Consider the following 20363-nt stretch of genomic DNA (forward strand, 5'->3'; position numbering starts at 1 on the left):
ACTTTGCTGAGAAACAAGATATCCCAATGGTCTGCAGATACTTACATTCACATTTAGAAAAAGAACTGTCTTCTGTGTTTTATCAATCCTCAAATGAAAAAATTGGGAGTATTTTATCACATTCATAGTAATTCCTTTATGTATTAGGGAAACTTGATACTGAATTACTAAGAGTAGAATTGAAAATATTTTTTATCTTTACTTTTTAAAAAAAGTAGGTAATTTTACTATGACTTAGACAAAACTCAGTTGTGAGACAAAGAATGAACTAAAATATTTCTGGAATTCAGCTCCAGTCAGTTTGAATATAAAATGGACAATAATGTGTGGATGATAAAGAGAAAAAAAACCCTTATGTATTTAATACTTTATATGAAATTATGAACTATATTTTAAAACTTTGAGTGCAATGAGTATTCACATAAAAAATTAAAATTTTACCAAAATAATGTCTAAGATCCATCATCTAAATGTTCCAGTAATGTTAAATTGATTCTAGGATAAATGAAGGGTTTTCTTTAAAAGACAAATGAAGCTGTATTTTAATGGCCATCACTTGAGAAAGATTCCACATTAATAGGTAACTTTTTAATCTGCAGGTAGCACAGCTTCTGTGTGTGGGGCGGGGTGGGATGGTTAGGTGTGAATACGAACTATAACTACCACAGAAAAGATATGAAAGAGAAAACACTGTGCTTGTATATAAATATGTGTTCAGTCTATAGCATAAAACTACTCTTTTTAGGCTCATGGACAATAAACTGCAAGTATAAAAATCATTCTAAGGATTTAAAAAAAATTTTAACTGAAGAAGGATGCAGAGTTCCTACAGTCAAAGCCACAGGCTTGGACACATTTTCCCCAGTCTGACAAAGGACACTCTGCAGTGAATGACAAAGCTCCTTTCGGGTGATTGTTAGCTGCTGCCCAGTGCAATGTGGCTCATGGTGACCCCGTGGGTGCACAGTAGGGCTGCTCCAAAGACATTTCATGGCAGTGAGATTGCCAGGCCTTCCTCCAGAGGCACCGAAGGGTGAGTTTAAACTGCCAACCTCTTTACTAGTAATCAAACGCTAAATCTTCTGGGTTACCTAGGGTCTTAATGCTAAGTGGCTAATTAATTTGTTTGGCAATTATAATACTAGAAAGAATGCAATATTGGTCAATGCAACATTTTTTTAATACATGCACTATTCAACAAAACTCACCACATCATCATGTTGTACAACCACCATCAATATCGACTGACAAATTCACCAACCCCATAAAAATAGTGTATACTATCTAACCATCATTCCCTTCCCTTGCCTATCCTCTCTACGCTGGTAACTATTATAAACTCTAACCTCTAATCTTTGCCTATCCTACTTTTATATTTTTAATTAAAAGTCTTATATGGTGCTGTAATTAAAATATTTTGATATAAATCCACTCTTAAATTTTTTTTCAAACCCCATTTTGGGGTTTGTTTTGCCTATTTTAAGTTTTACCGTATTTTTCCTTTTCTTCTGAGCTTTTAGAAACATGGTGCAACTTCCGTTTGTGCCCATATTTTGTTATGCAAATGGCCTGCTTTTTTTTGCCTTTACATCTAAACCTTTAATCCAGTTAGGCATTGATATCTGTATTAGATGTGTGTTGAGAATAGGATTTCTTTTCCTTTGAGTGGGACCTACAACAAAGCAATCCTTACACTAACTTATAAGCTACCAGAAGCAGAGGTATGGTAAAGTTTCAAAATTCACATTCTTATTGAATATCCCATGAACGAACAGATGTCTTGGAAAGGGTGCAGCCAGAGTGCTCTTTAGAGGCAAGAATTAGGGGCTTTGCCTCAAATACTTTGAGCAGTTGCTAGGAGAGGTTATTCCTTGGAGAAAGAGATGATGATGATGGAAAGGGTGGATGGCTGGCGAAGGAGAGCTCTTGTGTGTCAGGAAATGTGAGGATTGCACAGGATAGAGCAACATTCAGATCTTTTGTTCATAGGGTCGCTATGAGTCATACTTGACTCGACGGCACCTAACAACAACAATCAAAATGCTTGCCTATCATATGGATGATTTTAACAAATAACTTCTAATTGACAAAGAATTTATAAATGGTCCCCTCAAAGTCTGACTTCTTGAGTAGTTGCTATAATTGATCATTTCTAAGTTTTATACTTTCTTGAAAACTCATCTGTAAAAAAAGAACCCATTTCTATCTCTGGAAGGCCTCTTCATCTCTTTTTTTCCACAGAAGATGGCTTCCTCCAATTTTTTTGGTGCTTACATATTTTTTTAAAATAAATATAGGAATGGAGAGAGAGGTTCTATGTAATTTTTTTGTCCTTAGCAGGAATTGTCTTCTCTTTCCTTTTTATAATGTAAAAAATATATAAATGCATGGATGAACAAAATTTGATACTTACATACAACAGAATATTAATGTGCTGTAAAGAGAAATGGAGTCCTGATATATGTTATACCACGGATACAACTTGAAAACATTACGTTAAGTGAAATTAGTCAAACACTAAATAGCAAAATATTGAATGAGACCGCTGCTATCAGAAAGGTCCAGAAAGTGAATGGGGGGGGGGGAAATCACAGATTATTTTAAAGAGGGTGGTAATGATTTATTCCCTGAGGTAAATGATGGTCACAGGTATGACTGTCTTTTCTACTGTACATAGAATTTACATATACTTGGGATATGTCTGATATTTCTTTTTTAAAACTTCAATTAAAAGGCACTATAAAATTTCAAACAAAACAAAAATTACTCCAGAAGTAACTCTTGTTCATTAAAGAGAAATATCTTTAAAAATTAAAACTGTCCCGTATTATAAATGTCAACTTATAATTTGATTTCTTCCTTTAGGATATTTTGCATTTTTTTTCCAAAAAACAAATACCCTAATGAGATACTCTTTGTGTAACTGTATAATTGAGTATCTTTCTTTTCTTTCACAAAAAGCCATACTGCATTAACCGAATCTAATCCAATCCTGAAAACATGCTGAATTGCAAATGTTTGGCTAGTAACTCCCTGTATTTCATTACCATATATTTGAAACAACAACAACAACAACAAAAAAAAAAATCAATGTCAAGTTCATGCAAGTACTACAATCAACTTCCGAGAATATCACTAAAATACTCAAAAGTAGTCATGTACAATTTAACAGGGATTTCTGAATTTAAAAATAGTTAAGTAACTGAGTTACCTCTTTACATAAATTTGAAGAAACTTTGTAGATGTGTTAATCAAGCAATGACAGTCTTTAGTATTGGAAACAGTCTACATTTATAACTAATTAAGCTGGTTGTTGCATTCATTCTGACTCAACATGGTGATCCTACACGTAGTCAAACAGAACTAGGCTTCACAGATATTTCAACAGCTCAATTTTTGGGTGTAAATCATCTAACCTCTCTACTGAGCTGTCTTTGAGTTGATCTGAACATTCAACATTCTGCAACTGAGTTTGTACAACCCGGGACTCCTTTTAGAAACATGCTGACCATTAACACTATAGCACTCTATAGTCTTAGCACTATAACGACTCTACGATATGCTTAGGCCATCTGCCCAGTAAGAGATCCACCACTGCTGTTCAGTTTGACATACCATGTGGTTTGAGTGTTACGGTGATGCTAAATGCTACGCCACTGGGATCTCAAACACCCGCTGTGATATCCAAGGTGCACAGGTCCCAGTGGGGCTTCCACACTAAGACAAGGAACAAAGGTCTGGAGATTGACTTTCAAAATTCAGTCAATGAAAACCCTATAGATCACAACAGAATATTGGTTGAAATAATGAGGAAAAATAAGCCTACTAGACTGAAGAGAGCTTTGGTGGCCTAGCGAGTAGGGAATGGAGCTCAACCAACATTCAGCTTTCCAACCACTCTAGTCTAGGAGTCAACCACGTTGATACTTACATACAACAGGATATCAATGTGCTGTAAAAAGAAATGAAGTCCTGATACACGTTATTCCATAGATACAACTTGTATATAACACCAGCAGGTAAAGAGAGTGTCTGCAGTCAACTGACTGCAATAGGATCATACTCACACACACAAGTAAGAGATTCTCAATTGTAACTAGTCAACCCTGAGATCTATTTTTTAAATAGTAATAAAATTCTTTGGCTAAATTATTTATTCCTAATTGGGAGATACTTGCCATGCAGCAATTGATTCCTAGGGCAGACATCATCTTACTAGCAACTACTGGAGACACATTCTTGCTCAGATTCACACCTTAACAAAATGGGGTTGATGTGGTTCGTGTTTTGTTTTATTCTGGTGACAGCTTGGAAGGTTTGATTCAAGTTTTACACTATAGTGTTGTTATTGTTGTTATATGCTGTCGAGTCATCTACAACTCATAGTGACCCTGTGTACAACCGCCCTAAACCCTGTTCTCTATCCTGTGCCAATCTCATTGTCTCCGACACACCTACCCTCATTATCGCAGTCACTGAATCAATCCATCTCATCGAGGGTCTTCCTTTCCTGCGCTGTCCTTTCACCCTCCCAAGCATGACATCCCTCTCCAAAGACTGGTCCCTCCTTGCAACATGTCCAAAAGATGTCAAACGAAGCTTCAGATTCCTTGCCTCCAAGGAGCAGCCTGGTTTTACCCTCTCAAGGACGAACCTGTTTGTTCTCCTAACAGTCCATGGTATGTTCAATACTCTTCTCCAGCACCACAGCTCAAAGCAATTCTCCTTCTATTCACACTTTAGTGGGATTAGAATTTTTTTTTTAATGGAGTAAAATTTTTTGCAAGTTGTTACATCAAATGTTTCAATAGTGACAATATAAGGTAGTATGGAAAAAATGAAAGATAACTTGGATGAAGAAATGATTACAGGTTCACAATCTTCATATTTCAAAACTTAGATTCTCCTCTACCAGGTGGGTGTGGGTGTGGTGTGAGAGAGAGACTAAGAAAAGAAATCTTAGAATTAACTTGATTTTGGGGGGGGGGGTACAAATTGCTGTTTTTAATGGATGCTTATAAGATTTTCCCCCCTCCTTTTTATATAAGTGGGGCATTTTTTTCCAGAAAGTAACTACAAGTGTTAATTCACTTAACAGATTCTTTACCTGTATAAACTGGAACTATACATGAACTCAAGTTTTCTTGCTGTTAGTATATATCACCTTTTCCTTCATTATCTGCATCCATTTGTTCATATTGTTTAACATTTCCCAGAATTTTCTTTCATTTCATTCACTTTGTATCTTTCACCAATTCTATCCTTGAAACTTCTCAATAAAACCCAATCTGGTTACCATGTGTTTAGGTTCCCTTTGAGTCTCTATTTCACCTGAGTTTATTTGTGATCTCATCCTATTTTCTTCTCATTTCACCTTATATTCAGTTCTTTGTCATCTATTTTACGGATGTCTTCCCTATATCCTCATGAGAACAAATATTTTCTTCCAAAATTTTTCTTCTATTCTTAGAATGTAGCATTATCAAAAGTCCAAGCTTTGCTAAGATTCAGAATGATCTCCTTTCTTGGTCTACAATAATCATCTCATCACTCACCATTTGTTGGGAATTATTTTTCCTTCAAAAACTTGGGAAAGTCAGCTCAGATTCAAGAGATGAACTGTGTGAGTTAACGTCAGGCCTTGGGTGCTAAAAAAAGTCAATTCTCATTCCAACAGATAACTCATTCCCCAGGTGAATTCCAAAATGTAGGTAACTTTTCTCTACATCAATTCTGCTGAAATAAACACGTTTCCTAACACACTCAAGGTGCCATTTTTCCCAACAGCAGAGTCCCTGCCTCTTTGTCACATTTTGGCAATTCTCAAAAATATTTTCATGATGTTATTAAAGATTCAGTAGACCACCAAACAAAAAAGAAACCAAATTACGATCTTCTGCATTCATTTCCTCCAGGGTTCTTCCCACCGTCCCCCGGATTTATTACATTTTCCAGACACAGTGTGCCACTTAAAGCTTTATTTTCTGGAATTTGGTAAATACTTATAGGAAAAGGATTTAGAGAGCAGGATATTAGGAAAAAATAATCTGGTTTCATAAAAGATTGCTTTATCATTAGGAGTGCACACCCTGGAGCCAGGCTGCCTGGATTCAAATCTTGTCTCTACTTCTGAACTTGCTCCCTCACAAAGCAGGTATTTATCAAACCTGTGTCTCCAGCAGGCTTACCACTGCCATTTTATCCAACAGTATCGGCTCATTCGTGTCGGCCTTTCAAATGGAGAAACTGTCACAGTATGGCAAACTTTTTCAAAACGATACTTACTATGCATCAGAGAGTTGGACAATGACTAGGGAGGATAGAAGGAGAATTGATGCCTTTGAGCTGTGGTGCTGGAGAACCGAGTATTGAGGGTACCATGGACTGCCAAGAAAACAGATTAATCCTGGAGAGGGTTAAACCAGGCTGCTCCTTGGAGGCAAGGATTCTGAGGCTTCGTCTGATATACTTTGGACATGTTTTAAGGAGGGATAAGTCCTTGGAGAGGGACATCATGCTTGGGAGGGTGGAGGGACAGCGCAGGAGGGGAAGACCCTCTATGAGGCGGATTGATTCAGTGACAGGGGTAATCAGGATGGGTGTGTAAGAGACAGTGCGATTGGCACAGGATAGAGCAGGGTTTAGGGCTGTTGTACATAGGGTCGCTATGTGTTGCAAGAGACTGGGTGGCACATAACAACAATAACTGTAAAGTTAGCAGGCTACTACACCAAACATCAAACCCACTACTGTCGAGTTAGTTCTGACTCACTGTGACTCTCCATCAGCTTTCTGAGGGTACACATCTTTATGAGGGGAAGTTCCCACCCTTCTTCTTCAAGTGGCCTTTCAGTTAGCAGCCTGATAAGTTACATGCTATGCCATCGTGCCTTCTTCATAGGTTAGAGTAAAATGTACCTATACCTTTTATATGCACTGGACTGTGAGACTTACTTTACTATGGTATTTCCTGTATCATGGAATTTGTCCAGGTATGTCTCTATCGACATAACTGAATATATAATTATGTTGTGATATATATTGCATAACAGAGTGTGTTGCCAGAGAGGTTCAACCTTTGGGTAAGCACCACAATTTCCTAAAGATTATGTCACCAGACCCCCACCCAAGGTCAGTGGTCATTCATTCCGTGTTCAAATCATTGTTATTTGAAGGAAAAATATGTGAAAATAAAATTTAAAAGACTAAAGGGAAGCCCAAAAGTCCAAGTCTGTGTTGTTTATATCCATGGGCGTCCTAAAAATCTCTTGACTAATCATAAGTATTGTTTGTAGTTGTGTACTGTAGAGTCGGAATGGACCCAAGGGTGACCCTCCAGCAGGTTTTCAGAGGCAGTTAATCACACGGGAGGAGATTGTCCCTCTTTCTCCCACTGAACAGCTGGTGGATTCGAACTGCTTGCCTTTGGGATTGCAATGCAGCTTCTTTGCCACTAGGTTACCCATAATCTCTTTAAATATTTATTGAGTGACGATAAAAAAAAAAATTACTTACTCCAGCATCTGCCTTACAATGTGACCATGGCATTTAATCAGGGGCAGGAGCAGAAATATTTCTGAGACTCAAGGGAACACTTAAATATTTTTAATGAGTTTAAGTACTGAGGAGCTCTTGATTATTTGAAGTTTGAACTCCTTTCCACAGTTATTAAGTACACTTTCTCATAAAGAGAAAGAGTTGGCTACTAAATTCTATTTAATCTTTATTTTCTTTAAGTCTTATTAGGTTATGCTTATGCCTTAAGTATTTATACATTCATGTTCACATATATATGAGTCGTTAATAGACATACTGCTTAGCTGACGTCTGCATAAATAATTAACTTTATATAAATATAAACTGTCTATTTCTCTTTTGAAATGTCATATCTATTTTAAACAAGAGACCAAAAAAAAATTAGCCTTGCTAGATTATGTAAAGATATATTCAAACCCTGAACTTTTGATTCTTTCACCCAAAGTGCTTAAGAATATAGATAAGTAATGGGACTGGGAGAAATGCCATTGCAAAATGTTATGCATGGGGCATTTATAAGCAAGCAGTGAGTTCCTAAAGTGGACGCTTTCCAACAATCATCTTAGCTCAAGAAAGCAGGACAGCTCAGAGGTAGAGAGCGGAGACTGACAGGCTCACTCTACAGCTCAGCTCGGCTACTCTTAACTTCCCCAAGGTCTTTGAACCAGTATGTTCCCTTAGGTCTCGGTTCTTTGCCAGAAAGGTGTAAGAGCCAGTAGTTTCCACTACACAAATGTTTGTTGTGATTAAGCAATGAGATGCAATCAAGTTCGAAGCATAATTTATGCCAAAGAGGAAACATTCAATATACATCAGAGATAGTATTGGTGGTGGAAGAGATGGTGATGATGATTATCCAAAGTAAGTAAAGCCCACTATGATGTATCTACTAGTCCAGGGGTGAGGATTTCTGTTCTCTGGTTATTGAGATATGATCCGTATTAAAGGCTGTAGTCTGTAATTTCTGGACCAAGTCTTTCAAGTTCTCTTCATCGGCTGCAAGGATGGTTGTGTCATCTGCCTAACACAGGGGGGTTGTGCATCATATAGAGAAAAGACTGAAGTCCACAATTTCATTTTACTTTAAACTACAATCAATACCCATGATAACAGCAGTCAAGAAATCAAAAGACATGTTGCACTGAGAAAGTCTGCTGTTAAGCACATCTCTAGAGTTCTAAAAGAGAAACGCTATTAGTTTAAAGACTGTGGTGCACGTGATTCAGGCCATCGTATTTTCAATTACTTCTGAATACATCTGAAAATTGGACAATAAATAAGGACGATGGAGGAATTTATATCTTTGAATTGTGTGGGAGAAGAGGACTGAATATCCCACAGGTTGCCAAAAGAACAAACAAGTCTTTTGGTGGAAGTGTAAACAAGGTCCTCCTCAGATGTGAGGATAGTGTAACTTCATCTCCCATATTTTCGGGCATGTTTATAGAGGGATCATTACTTGGAAAAAGACATCATGCTAGGAAAAGTGGTGGGTCAAAGAGAAGAAGACAAAGACTCTTAACAAGCTGGACTTAAAACAGTGAGTGTCTCAATGAGCTCCAGAATCTCAGTGATCCCGAAGAAGGCACAGGGCAGGGAAGAGCTCAGATACGGGGCTGTCATCAGCCTGATGGTACCGAACAACATCAAGAAGGCTGACAGACTAAGCATGGATCATGGTGTCCTTAAACAAGGTACATGGAAGATCTAACTCAGAGTCAAGTCATAAGGAATGGTTCACCACATTCCCTTTCAACTTTATTAATCCAAAGTCATGGCTGGGCTGCCTAGTTCTGCCCTTCCGTGACTCTTGGTCGCTCCCTCCTGCTTCAAGTCTCGCTTCCCATCGCTAATGAATGCGAATTGCTGGTTTGGGTGGATTTCATTTTACTCTAACTTAAACATCTTTGCAGAAGTGATGTTTCATAGTTTTGTTTGACCAAATAACACCCCCAAAGAGCTCATGTTCAACAATGAGAGGCTCAAACAACAACAAAAAAGGAGGAAAAAACCTCCACTCAACAGTGAGAGGCTCATACAACAACAAAAAAAGGAAAAAAAAAAAAAAACCAAACCAAAACTCAAGTAACAAAACCAAAGATCTCACATTCAACAATGAGAGGATCATACAACTATTTTTAAAAAAAAAAGGAAAAAAGACCACTCGAAGGAAAACAAATGTGTAGGGGGGATAAATTTACTTCAGGATGGATGTTTACCAAGAAGAAATTATATCCACAATTCTCTCAGTTGGGGACCAATGGGGCGTTCCATGCCCCCTGTTTGCAGCTGAAAGTCAGCCAGATCCTGTGGCTTGGCTTCCTCACAAGCTTTAAATACATGAACTCACAGAGCAGCACCCAAACGAGCAAATAAAGTGCACGCTGCTATCAGCGAAGAACAGAGAGAGAGGACGGAGAGAAAACATTTCAACAGCTTCAAGCTTCAAGCGGCTATGAAGATAAATGGGGTTCATTTTTGCTTAAGCAGAAAACACTCGACTAAGTTTTCAAAATCTCTGAAGACAATATTTCAAACGCGTACACCCACAAAGATGGGCTGTAAGGGACGTAGGATGGATAGAACTGTCATCTTTTCAATAGCTGCTTTTCTTCTTTTTGCCTTTTCCCTAATCAAATAGCTCTCCCACTAAGAAGAGGGATAGGAAAAACTCAAGTTCATTGTTGTTGATTCAAACTTGACCGAGAGCTGACTCTGGTGGGTTTTCAGAGGTTATAAATCATGTGGAAGGAGGCTGCCCATCTTTCTCATGCAGAATAGTTGACTGTTTCCAACTGCCTGTCTTTGGGTGGCCAGTACAACTCCTTGTCCACTAGGCTGCCTAAGCTAATAAGACACTCTATGTAAGACAAGAAACTCTGGTGGTGGGGCCCATGCAGAGTTGGGTCACAGACCATAAGGCTGTGTGTCTAGGGCACTTCAAAGCTACCAGCAGCTGCGAGGGAGAAAATGAGAAGTCTCCTCCCATTGTCATTTATAGCCCTTGAAACCCAGCAGATTATGCACTTTTGAGACATGTAAGATGATTGGTTACCTACGGGCAGACAACATGTATATACATCCACATACACACGAGAATGTACAAAGGAGAGCCCACCATTAACTGAAGAATTAAAAATAACACTGAAATGCACACTGAGAACAGTAGACCTTCCTAAAACTAGAGGGAGCACTGCTTCAGCCTTTTTATGCTCAGAGTCTGGTTCTTTTGTGAATTTCTCAGTATTTCTTCACAATGCTACAGGATCAGGCTATTATTATGTAAACACTTAAAAGGAACCAAATAAAAATAAAGCCGACCAGGCCCCATGTCAGCTAGAATGTCCATAGAAAGAGCCACGATGCCCATCTTTCTTCTTGCCTATTTATAAGACCTTCAAGTGATCCTAATGTTTCTGCAGATTTAGGCACAACTTCTCCAGATCACCCAGTAGAATATTTTAAAAAAGAAAAGAAAAAAAAAATGCTGTTACTGCTGTCGAGCCTCTTCTTACTTGTGACAACCTTGGAGAACACACCAGAATGTTCTGACAAGGTTTCTAGTCTGTAATCTTGTGGATACAGACAGCCATACCTTGCTCTTGAATGGATACAGGTGGTTCTGACCTACTGACCTTTTCTCTGGTTAGCTGCTGAGCACTAAACCACTGCACCACCAGATCGCCTTCCACTGAGATGACCTATCTCCTTTTGTTTCTTTTTAAAAAAAATTTATAAGAGTTTATTTACAACATTCGAATACATTGCTTTCAAGAACAGATTCTCCAAGGACTGATCCCACCTTGCAACTCCACATCAGACGCAGAAAAAAATTAAAGGTAGGAGGAGTCAAGTAACTTCTAAGGCCACAGAGCTGTGACGTGAAGGAGCCCATCAGGATGTAAACTGCAGACCTGGAACTCTTGAACAGTATGTTGGATTGCCTGATAGGTATGGGCTTAAAGAATCAGAAGCAGAATAAGAATGAAACAGAGGAACTGGATGTAACAAAAGACTGAAGATTTTTAAAAAACCTTTCTCTGCTAATTCTCTGTCATCATCATTTCAGTATGTTCCCATCATCCTCAATTCTTCTTGAACTACTGACTGTTGATGAATGTGGTGTTATGCCAATACATCTGATCTAATCAATACGCTTCTTTACACCACACTGCCACTAGGTACTGCATATACATCAGAAATTACAAAGCTAAAGAACAAGCGTGCGCGCGCAGACACACACAACCAACTTCCCCTCCCCCCCAAAAAAAAACCACCCAAAGGCAAATATGCCCAAATCAACTGCCTTCCAACTGACTCCTAATGACTCTCCAGGACAGAGTGGAGATGTCCCACAGGATTTCCTAGGCTGTCATGTTTATGGATTTTCTAGACTGTAGTCATTATGGTAGAATGTGTAATAGGCCGAGCTACTAACAGAAAGGTCAGTGGTTCAAACCCACTAGAAAATCCTCAGGAGAAAAGTGAGTCATCTCCACCCTTAAAAAAGGTACAATCTTGGAAAACGAAAGGGCCACCATGGGTCAAACTCAACTTCATGGCATTGAGTTATTCTTTAGGGGGAAAAAACCCAAAAACTTTGTGGAACGTAGCTCCAGTGATGTAGTGAGCTAATGTAAACATAAGGTCAGCAGTTCAAACCCACGAGACACTCGGCACTCAGGAGGGAGAAACCTAGTCTGTTCCTGTTAAGATTTACAGCTTCAAACATCTGGATAGAGTTTCACCTTGAGTTTGCACCAATTCGAGAAACAGGGATTTGGTTTTCCTGTGTTTGTTGAAACAGATTGATGGTAACATCTTTCTCCCACAAAGCAGCTGGTGGGTTCAAATCCCTGACCTACTGGATAGCAATCAAGTATATTAGCCACTGTGTCATGAAGACTTCTAACAAACACCAAACTCAAAACTCAAGCTTATTACTGTCGAGTCAGGACTGACTCATCGCTGACCCTCCTTTGGGTCAGAGTCAGCTCTTAATCTGGAAACTGCCTGGAAGGAGATTGCTCCTCTCTCTCCAGAGTAATCACTGGATTCAAAGCTCTAGAGAGGCACAGCCTCATGGTCTCTGGGTTGGTACCACAAGTCCCCGTGGCCTATGCCAGCAGAACTCCCATCGAAAACATCAAAGGAAAAACCACTCCAGTCACTGCCATGGAGTCGGAGCTGATGCAGGCCGACCCTCCAGTGAGTTTTCCAAGAACGTAAATCACGTTGGAAGAGATTGCCCGTCTTTCTCTGGTGCATTAGAACCAAAAGAGGCTCTACCTTCTGGTCAGAGGCACAAACCCCTACAGGCGAGGCCAGCAGGCTTCCCTCACAAAACAGCAGTGCCCTAAAATTATATAATCTTGGTTTTACAATGAGTTCAAACTCTGTGGCTTTATCCCTAAGTCAGTCATAATTGATGGTGGTACTCAGGAAAACCTTCTGGAATATACAACTGTGATCTCAAATGTGGATTACTGTTGAAAGGACACAGGCCTCTCTACCCCCCAGATCGACAGCAGAGCCAAGCCTGGAGGTTGGCCCCACTACCCAGCACTTGGTTTCACCACGTGTCATTTTTCATCCCACTGCAAGACGTGGTTCAAGTCCTTGCTTCACTAATTGACATGCTGAACTACCACGCAGGATTTTATAATCCAATTTGCTTCTCATCACTTAGGCAGCTGTTTTAACCAAATGGTGCTAATTTGTTTCAGAGCATTCATAAAATCCAGCACTCTTCTAAGAGCACTGGAAAAATAATAGCACTCCGCCAGAGAATAAAACAATTTCGATGGCCCCATAAAAACCCATGACATGAAATTAAGTTAATTATAAGACACAAAATTTAAACTTTAAACTACTTAATAATTCTTATTAATCCCACACTAAATTTGATACCAGTGAGGGACAAGGGGTACTTTGTATCAACAAGCTCTCTTCAAATTAATGCTGTTTCCTTTAGACTATGAAGAAATAATATAAAGTGGGTCTTTATTCTTCACATATCCTCAAAATCATAGCTTTGCTGTACTTCTGGCTCCAAGATAGCCAAAGTCCAGTAATATCCTTGGTAATTTGAGATCTGCACTACATTTTAACACAAACCTCCTTTATTTTCCCTCTAAACACTGTCAAAACACATGAATGTTATCATTCCGCATTACTTTATATTTGGATGCCGGGCACACACAAAATTAACTGAATCATTTGTTTGTATCAAGCCACGGAAACAAATACCATGCTAAAAATAGAAGAGTGAAATAAAGTCAAGCAAAATTGCAGAGGGCAGGCCAGTTGCACAAAACGAGGAGCTAACAACTAGGAGCGTGAAATAAAACGGCTGGAGCGAGCTGCAGAGGACCCTGGGAGGACACTCACTACAGGAAGATTCTGTATCAGGACAGAAGCCTGGGGCAAAGTGGGTAAATAACATTTTTTTTATATCGTCCTGTGTGAAGCACCCATGTGGCTATACTGTAAGCTCAACTCTGTCATTGACTAAAGCCTAAAGAGGATATTAAGTGTAAGCTGGTTCCTTGTTTATACATCTGAGTTGGATAAGGAAGAGACTAGAAGTGGGGAAAGAGGTCCCCATTACATTCATCTGCGTCTACTAGCACTTCTGTTCACTTTATCAGCAAAATATTAAAAAGTTGAGTGACCATCTAAAGTGAGGGGACATTATAGAGCTAATGGCCTTAAAAAGGCCAAATTAAGTTAACCAGTAAATAAAGAAATCAACCGAAGAAAATCAACTCATTACTGTCGACATGGCACTGGCTCACAGCGGATCCTTCACTGGTTTTGAGGCTGTAAATCAGGAGAGTTACTGCGGGATTCGAACTGCCAGGGAGGTGTGGCCTGTGACTTAGTCCCTACACATGGCACCATCAGAGCTCCCTCGTCCCTAAGTAAATGCCAATATATAGTTAATACAGAGACTATTTGGTAATGTTGTTGTTTGTTGCTATATGCCAGTCGAGTCGCTTGTGATTCATAGCGACCCTGCATTCAATAGCCCTAAACTCTGCTCTACCCTTTGCCAATATTATTGACTCCAACATGCCTATCGTCATTACCCCAGTGACGAGATCAATCCATCTCATCGAGGGTCTTCCTCTCCTGCGCTGTTTCTCCACCCTCCCACGCATGATGTCCCTCTCCAAGGACTGGTCCTGTCTTGCAACATGTCCAAAGTATGTCAGACGGAGCCTGATCTTTTCATTGGCAGCGCCATATGTTAAACATCAGGTCTCCTTCATACAAAATATTTAAAAAAAAAATTCTCATTTCCATTAAGTTGGAAGTGACCCCTAGCCAACCCTACAGCAGGTTTTCAGAGGTTGAATGTAAATTACATAGGAGAAGAGTGACCATCTTTCTCCTGAGGACCCACTGGTAGATTCAAATCACCAAAGAGGTACCACCTTTTGGTTGACAGTACAACTCCCTACCAAGTAACGTATTATGCCAGAAATCTTCTAAAAGCAAATGTATTTAAATTGCTCATTCTACTTAACTTATTTAAATGCTCCAAGAGGTAGATTGATACAGTGACTGAAACACTGGGCTTAGACATCGCACAGATAGGATGGTACAGAGTCGGGGAGGGGTTTGTTCACAGGGTCACAGTGCATGAGTGGGAAGGTGCCAAATAACAACAACAATATGCTCATAAAAACACAGATCTCAGATTTACTGCCTATTTAAAATACACATACTAATGTGTAAAACACGTTTAAATCTCAACTTCCAAAATGAAAAAAAAAAATCCATGAACAGATTTCTGGGAGAGTATATTTCCCAAATTTTACCTCTAAGGGATTTTTATTTTTTTTACGTTCATTTCTCTAGAATAACTTTCAAAAAGAGGTTGCCATATCCTTAATTCTATTTATCTGAGCTGGCCCCACTCATGACTCCAAGTTTGGAGGACAAGCACAGAAGCTAAAGCTATCATTGCACTATACAGCAGGTTATAAATTCAGCAATTTAGGACAACTTTGAACTCATTTCAATCTGTCTGGAAACTAAAGACCTTGGACTTGGACCTGATAATCTAGTTTTAAGTATCCAACTGTGAAAATTTCAAACTCTCTGCCATTATAGAAGCTTTGGACCTTCATCTTAAAAAATAAAATTACCACATAATTTTTTTTTTATATTCTTTCTAATCTTCAGGAATGCGTTCTCTTTTCACACATCTTGGGCAAAGGTTACAAAGGCAATTGTAAAAAGAAGAAAATGCAACTAGTAAGGAAATGAAAATGAGCCTACTCATTAACAATCAAACAAATACAAATAAAACTGTGATAAAATATTATTTTCAGCCAAAATTACTTCAAAATATAAAACTTAGTTCTGGCAAGGTGGAACAAACCTGGTGTTCTGACCTTTCAAACATCATCTGACAATATGAAACTGACAAAAACAATCAGAGTAGATGTGTTCTTCCGTCTCTCTACAAAAGAATCTGAATTCTAGAAAATGATTATTCATAAAGTGCTACACTGTAATTCCACTGCTCAATTTTTTCTACAGAAATAAACCAAGTTATAGAATATTACAGCCATAATTATTTTCTCTCACACACACACATCTTGCAAAAAGAACTAACTTCTTTAACGTTAACTATACAAAATTTTAAATGACAAAAAGTATAAAGCAAGAACGTATCTAAGCGTCATCCATTCTAGGGAGATGAGGTGGTCTAGTGATAAGAAACTGTGCTGCAATCCCAATGGCACACAGTTTGAATCCATCAACTGCTCTACAGGAAAAAGCAACATCCACATTCATTCACCTATTCCCTGACCACCCTCACAAGGAGCTGTTAAATTAAACACCAGTGTAGAAAAGATCCAATGGGTATCTGAAAAGATGGGGTATAAAGACAGGCATAGATCAATGGTAATTAATTTTATATAACACAATGTATATATGATGTATGAGCGATCATTTGAAACACAATGGCAATGCAGGAATGTCAAGTGCAATGTAGCTGAATGATACACAAGGTATATGAATTTTTTATAAAAAGAAAGTGGAGGGGGAAACCCAACACAATTCCACTCTCCAGAAAGGGAGTTCTGGTGGTCTCATCCATAGGCAGTTGGTAGCTAATTCAAAGGCTGTGCCTCTGCAGGGGGGTTCGAATCCACCAGCAGCTCCACAGGACCAAAGACTGGCAATCCTCCTCTGCAACTTAAAGGCTCAGAAATCTGAAGGAGAGTGAGCTGTGAGCCAATTCCTACAGAACAGCAATGAAGGAGTCACTCTCAAAAACTGGGCATTTGGTGACTTCCTTTCAAGGTTTTCTTCTGTTCAAAGACTTAAGTTACGGGTACTCATGATTATGAATACTATTAACTTAGTCCTTGATTTTTATCCACTAAACTCTTGCTGACAAAAAAAGAAACAGCAACTTTTCTGATGTATAGAAAACCATCAGTGTTCATCTTTAAAAATTGGGTCTGGAAGGGGGGTTGGGCAGAGAAGGTGATCTATCGGCTCAGTGGATTGCGTAACCCAAAGGACAGCAAACCGAGCCCACCAGCACCTCTGGGAAAACAGATGTAGAAGTCTGATGCCACAAAGATTTATAGCCTCAGACCCTATGGAGCAAAGCTTCTCTGTTCACAAGGTTGCTGAGACAGATCAACCGGACAACAGTGTGTTAGTATTTTATCTTGTCTGTATAGACAGAGAGGTCTGGTGGCTTAGTGGTAAGGAATTACACTGTCAACTTAAAGGTATCAGGTTTGAATCCATCAGCTGCTCCGCAAGAAAAAGATGGGAATTTTCCTCCTGTGTGATTTACTGCCTCTGAAAACCTGCTAACGAGCCAACCAGAGATGGGTGCCAATTAGACAGTACTCAACAACAACAAATATAAAACAAATAGTCGGACTTGAATAAGTATAGAAAATGTCTGGAAAGATACACAAAAAAATATAATAAACTACAATAAATCGTTAGGCTAGTAATTGTAAATCTTGTTTCTGAAAACACGTCAAGGACTTGAAAAGTCAACCATCACACGACACTAACAAAAATGGACATATTCTAAATATTCACTTTAGGTTTTTTTAAACCTCCTGGCTTCCTACCTAGCCCATGATCCGTGAGAAATTCTTCTCTTCCTATAAAGAGTGATGTGATCTGAAGGAAAAGAGTGTGATTAGTTTTGCAGACATAAAATTTAGAGGTAACTGCCCACGCAGATGAGGACAATGACCCAAGCAGGTGGGAGGCAGCAGAAGACACTCGGGCTTGAGACTGACACGCGAGACCCACAGAATGATGATCCACCGAAGACTCCACTTCTGTTCCATGACTAAAGGACTCAGACAACGTTTGCAACGTGAGCAGGAGCTAGGGGCCTGACACAGACTTCAGAAACCCGAAGGATAGTAGTGTCTTAACAAGCTGTCCAAGGTCAGTTGTGAGTGGTTACATTCATACTAATGTAAAAAGCCTTCGACCAAAAATACCACACACCCCGCCACCATGCTGATTCTCACTCAGATCTACCTTTCATCAGGTTTCTGTTGCTGACAATCTTTACAGGAGGAAACTGCTTCACCTTTCTCCTGGAAAGCAGCTAGTGGGCTCAAATTTCTGGCAGCTAGTGGGCTCAAATTTCTGGCCTTTGGTCAGCAGCCCAACACTTAACCCACTATGACACCAGTTGTTGTTGTTATGTGCCGTCGAGTCGTTTGCGACTCATAGCGACCCTATGTACAACAGCCCTAAACCCTGCTCTATCCTGTGCCAATAGCATTGCCTCTGACACACCCATCCCGATTACCCCAGTCACCGAATCAATCCATCTCATGAAACCAGAGAACCCAGAAAATACCAATTTGAATAGATCCTGTGCATCTTCTTTGAAATCTCAGAATAACCCTACAAAGTACCATCTGCCCACCTTACAGAAAAGAAAATGATGAGATTGATCAAGTCCAAGGTCACAAATTTTTAAGTAGCAGCCCTGAAGAAGCAGTGTCAGACAGTCTACCCTAAAGCCTTTACACTGTTCTTTGCTGTTCAGCTGCCCATCATTTGAAGAGTGAACAGAAACAGTCAGAGTAAGTGGCCATCACGGAAGTCCCACGAGGTGGTAGCACTGACGTTGAAACAGACAGACAACCAGAGATACAATACAAGGTCTTCAAAGAATTTCAGATAATTCAGAGGAGAGATCTCCAAATGTGATCCCAGATAGGTGAACACTATGTAATTATGTCACTGTTATCCTCATTGTGCCTTTTTTATTTTGATATTTCACCAAATGAATCTGGTTCATACGAGAATTAGACTCGTTGGTAAAATACGCACTGGACAAAAGACAAGAGAGATATACATGGCAGCTCTGGTAGCAAGGAAGTGCATTGCCAAACCAAAGGCAGGCAGTTCAAAATTCACCAACTGCTCTGAGAAAGATGAGTCATTTCCTCTGAGGAAGGATGATGGGCAATCTCGTCCTGTGTCACGTCCAGCCTCCAGAAAACCCTTGGAGGGTCAGCTATGAGTCAGTTCCAACTTGACAGCACATAACAACAGATACATACACAAACATACACATTGACACATATATACATATCCTTGTACATATAAACACACAAAAAAAGAAAAAGCTGGGTGTATCTTCCTTAAAATCCTTTCTAAATTAGGATGAAGGAGCACAGGTGACCTACTGGCAAGAAGCTGTGCTACAATCCCAAAGGCACACAGTTCAAGGCCACCAGCTGCTCTGCGGGAGAAGGGTGGGTAATTTCCTCCAGTGCAATTAACTGCCTCTGAAAACCCACTGGAGGGTCAGCTATGGGTCAGTTCTGACTCCACAACAACATATTAGGATGCTGGAAGTAAAAAGTACAGTGATAGCAGGGTGTTATCAGCTATCTTAAGTACTTAAAATTTCAGTTTTCTTTAAAGTTTAAACTTCAAGTTAGAAGACATTGATGGAGGATTTAGTAGGATGAGGAATTTTATTACCACATAAAATAATTTTATTTTTCCATATTTTTTCTTATTTATCAAATAAAATATTTAGCCTCCATTTATAGCAAAGTCCTTATGAATTCAGAGATCACACATATTCAGAAGAAATTAAAATTGATCCAGAAATGCTCATGCGATTTCAATCTTGTGTCAGTTTTCAACTGCTCATTCCTTTTCGAGGCCAATCCTCCAGACACCCTCCTTAAAATACATTTTATCTTGAAACCTTTCATTTATGAATTCCTGCAGAATTACTTAACATATTCAAATTAAAGGTTTTCTTTTCAAAATACACATTCTCTCTACCGGCAACACTATCAGCACAAAAGGTCATTTATTAAAGCTATACTATCCCACCCACTTTGCAAAAATAAATAAAACAGACTTTCACCCCCTTGAGTCCTTCAACCAGATGGATTTGAAACTGGGTGGCTCACCTGAGGGGGCTACAAATATGAAAAGGCAAAAGAATCTGGAACCGCAACACAAAGCAAAGTCTCAGTAAAAAGCAGTCCCTCCCCAGAGGTCTATAACCTCCGAGGAGGACAGGTGACAGATGGGGCTATGGACCAAAATAAAGTCAAGATCTTGCCAGCCTTGGAAAGGAATTTAAAGACAACAAAAGCTCATGTTAGCACATGTTGGTGCCAAATGTCCTTGGCATTTCTGAGAGGAAAGCATTCTGATGAATCAAGGACATTAAGTCATTGGATTTATCTCTGTCTGCCTCCCACAGGAGCTGGCAACACTGTCACTTAGTCGCTGACACCGTGATGTGGCAGCAGAACTGAGACACGCATCACTGGACT

General features: G+C 39.3%; 1 protein-coding gene across 1 annotated transcript in view; it reads right to left on the reverse strand.

Annotated features, from left to right (window-relative positions):
* RSPO2 (R-spondin 2) overlaps positions 1-20363 on the reverse strand; it is a 185272-nt gene that overhangs the window by 17800 nt on the left and 147109 nt on the right. Inside the window, exon 5 of the mRNA XM_006892347.1 lies at positions 16825-16852. Within this exon, the coding sequence (XP_006892409.1) occupies positions 16825-16852 (28 nt within the window). The remainder of the gene's footprint in view (positions 1-16824; positions 16853-20363) is intronic.

This window comes from Elephantulus edwardii, unplaced genomic scaffold (genome assembly GCF_000299155.1).
Source record: "Elephantulus edwardii isolate Elephantulus edwardi_28Jun2011 unplaced genomic scaffold, EleEdw1.0 scaffold00114, whole genome shotgun sequence".
NCBI lineage: Eukaryota > Metazoa > Chordata > Mammalia > Macroscelidea > Macroscelididae > Elephantulus > Elephantulus edwardii.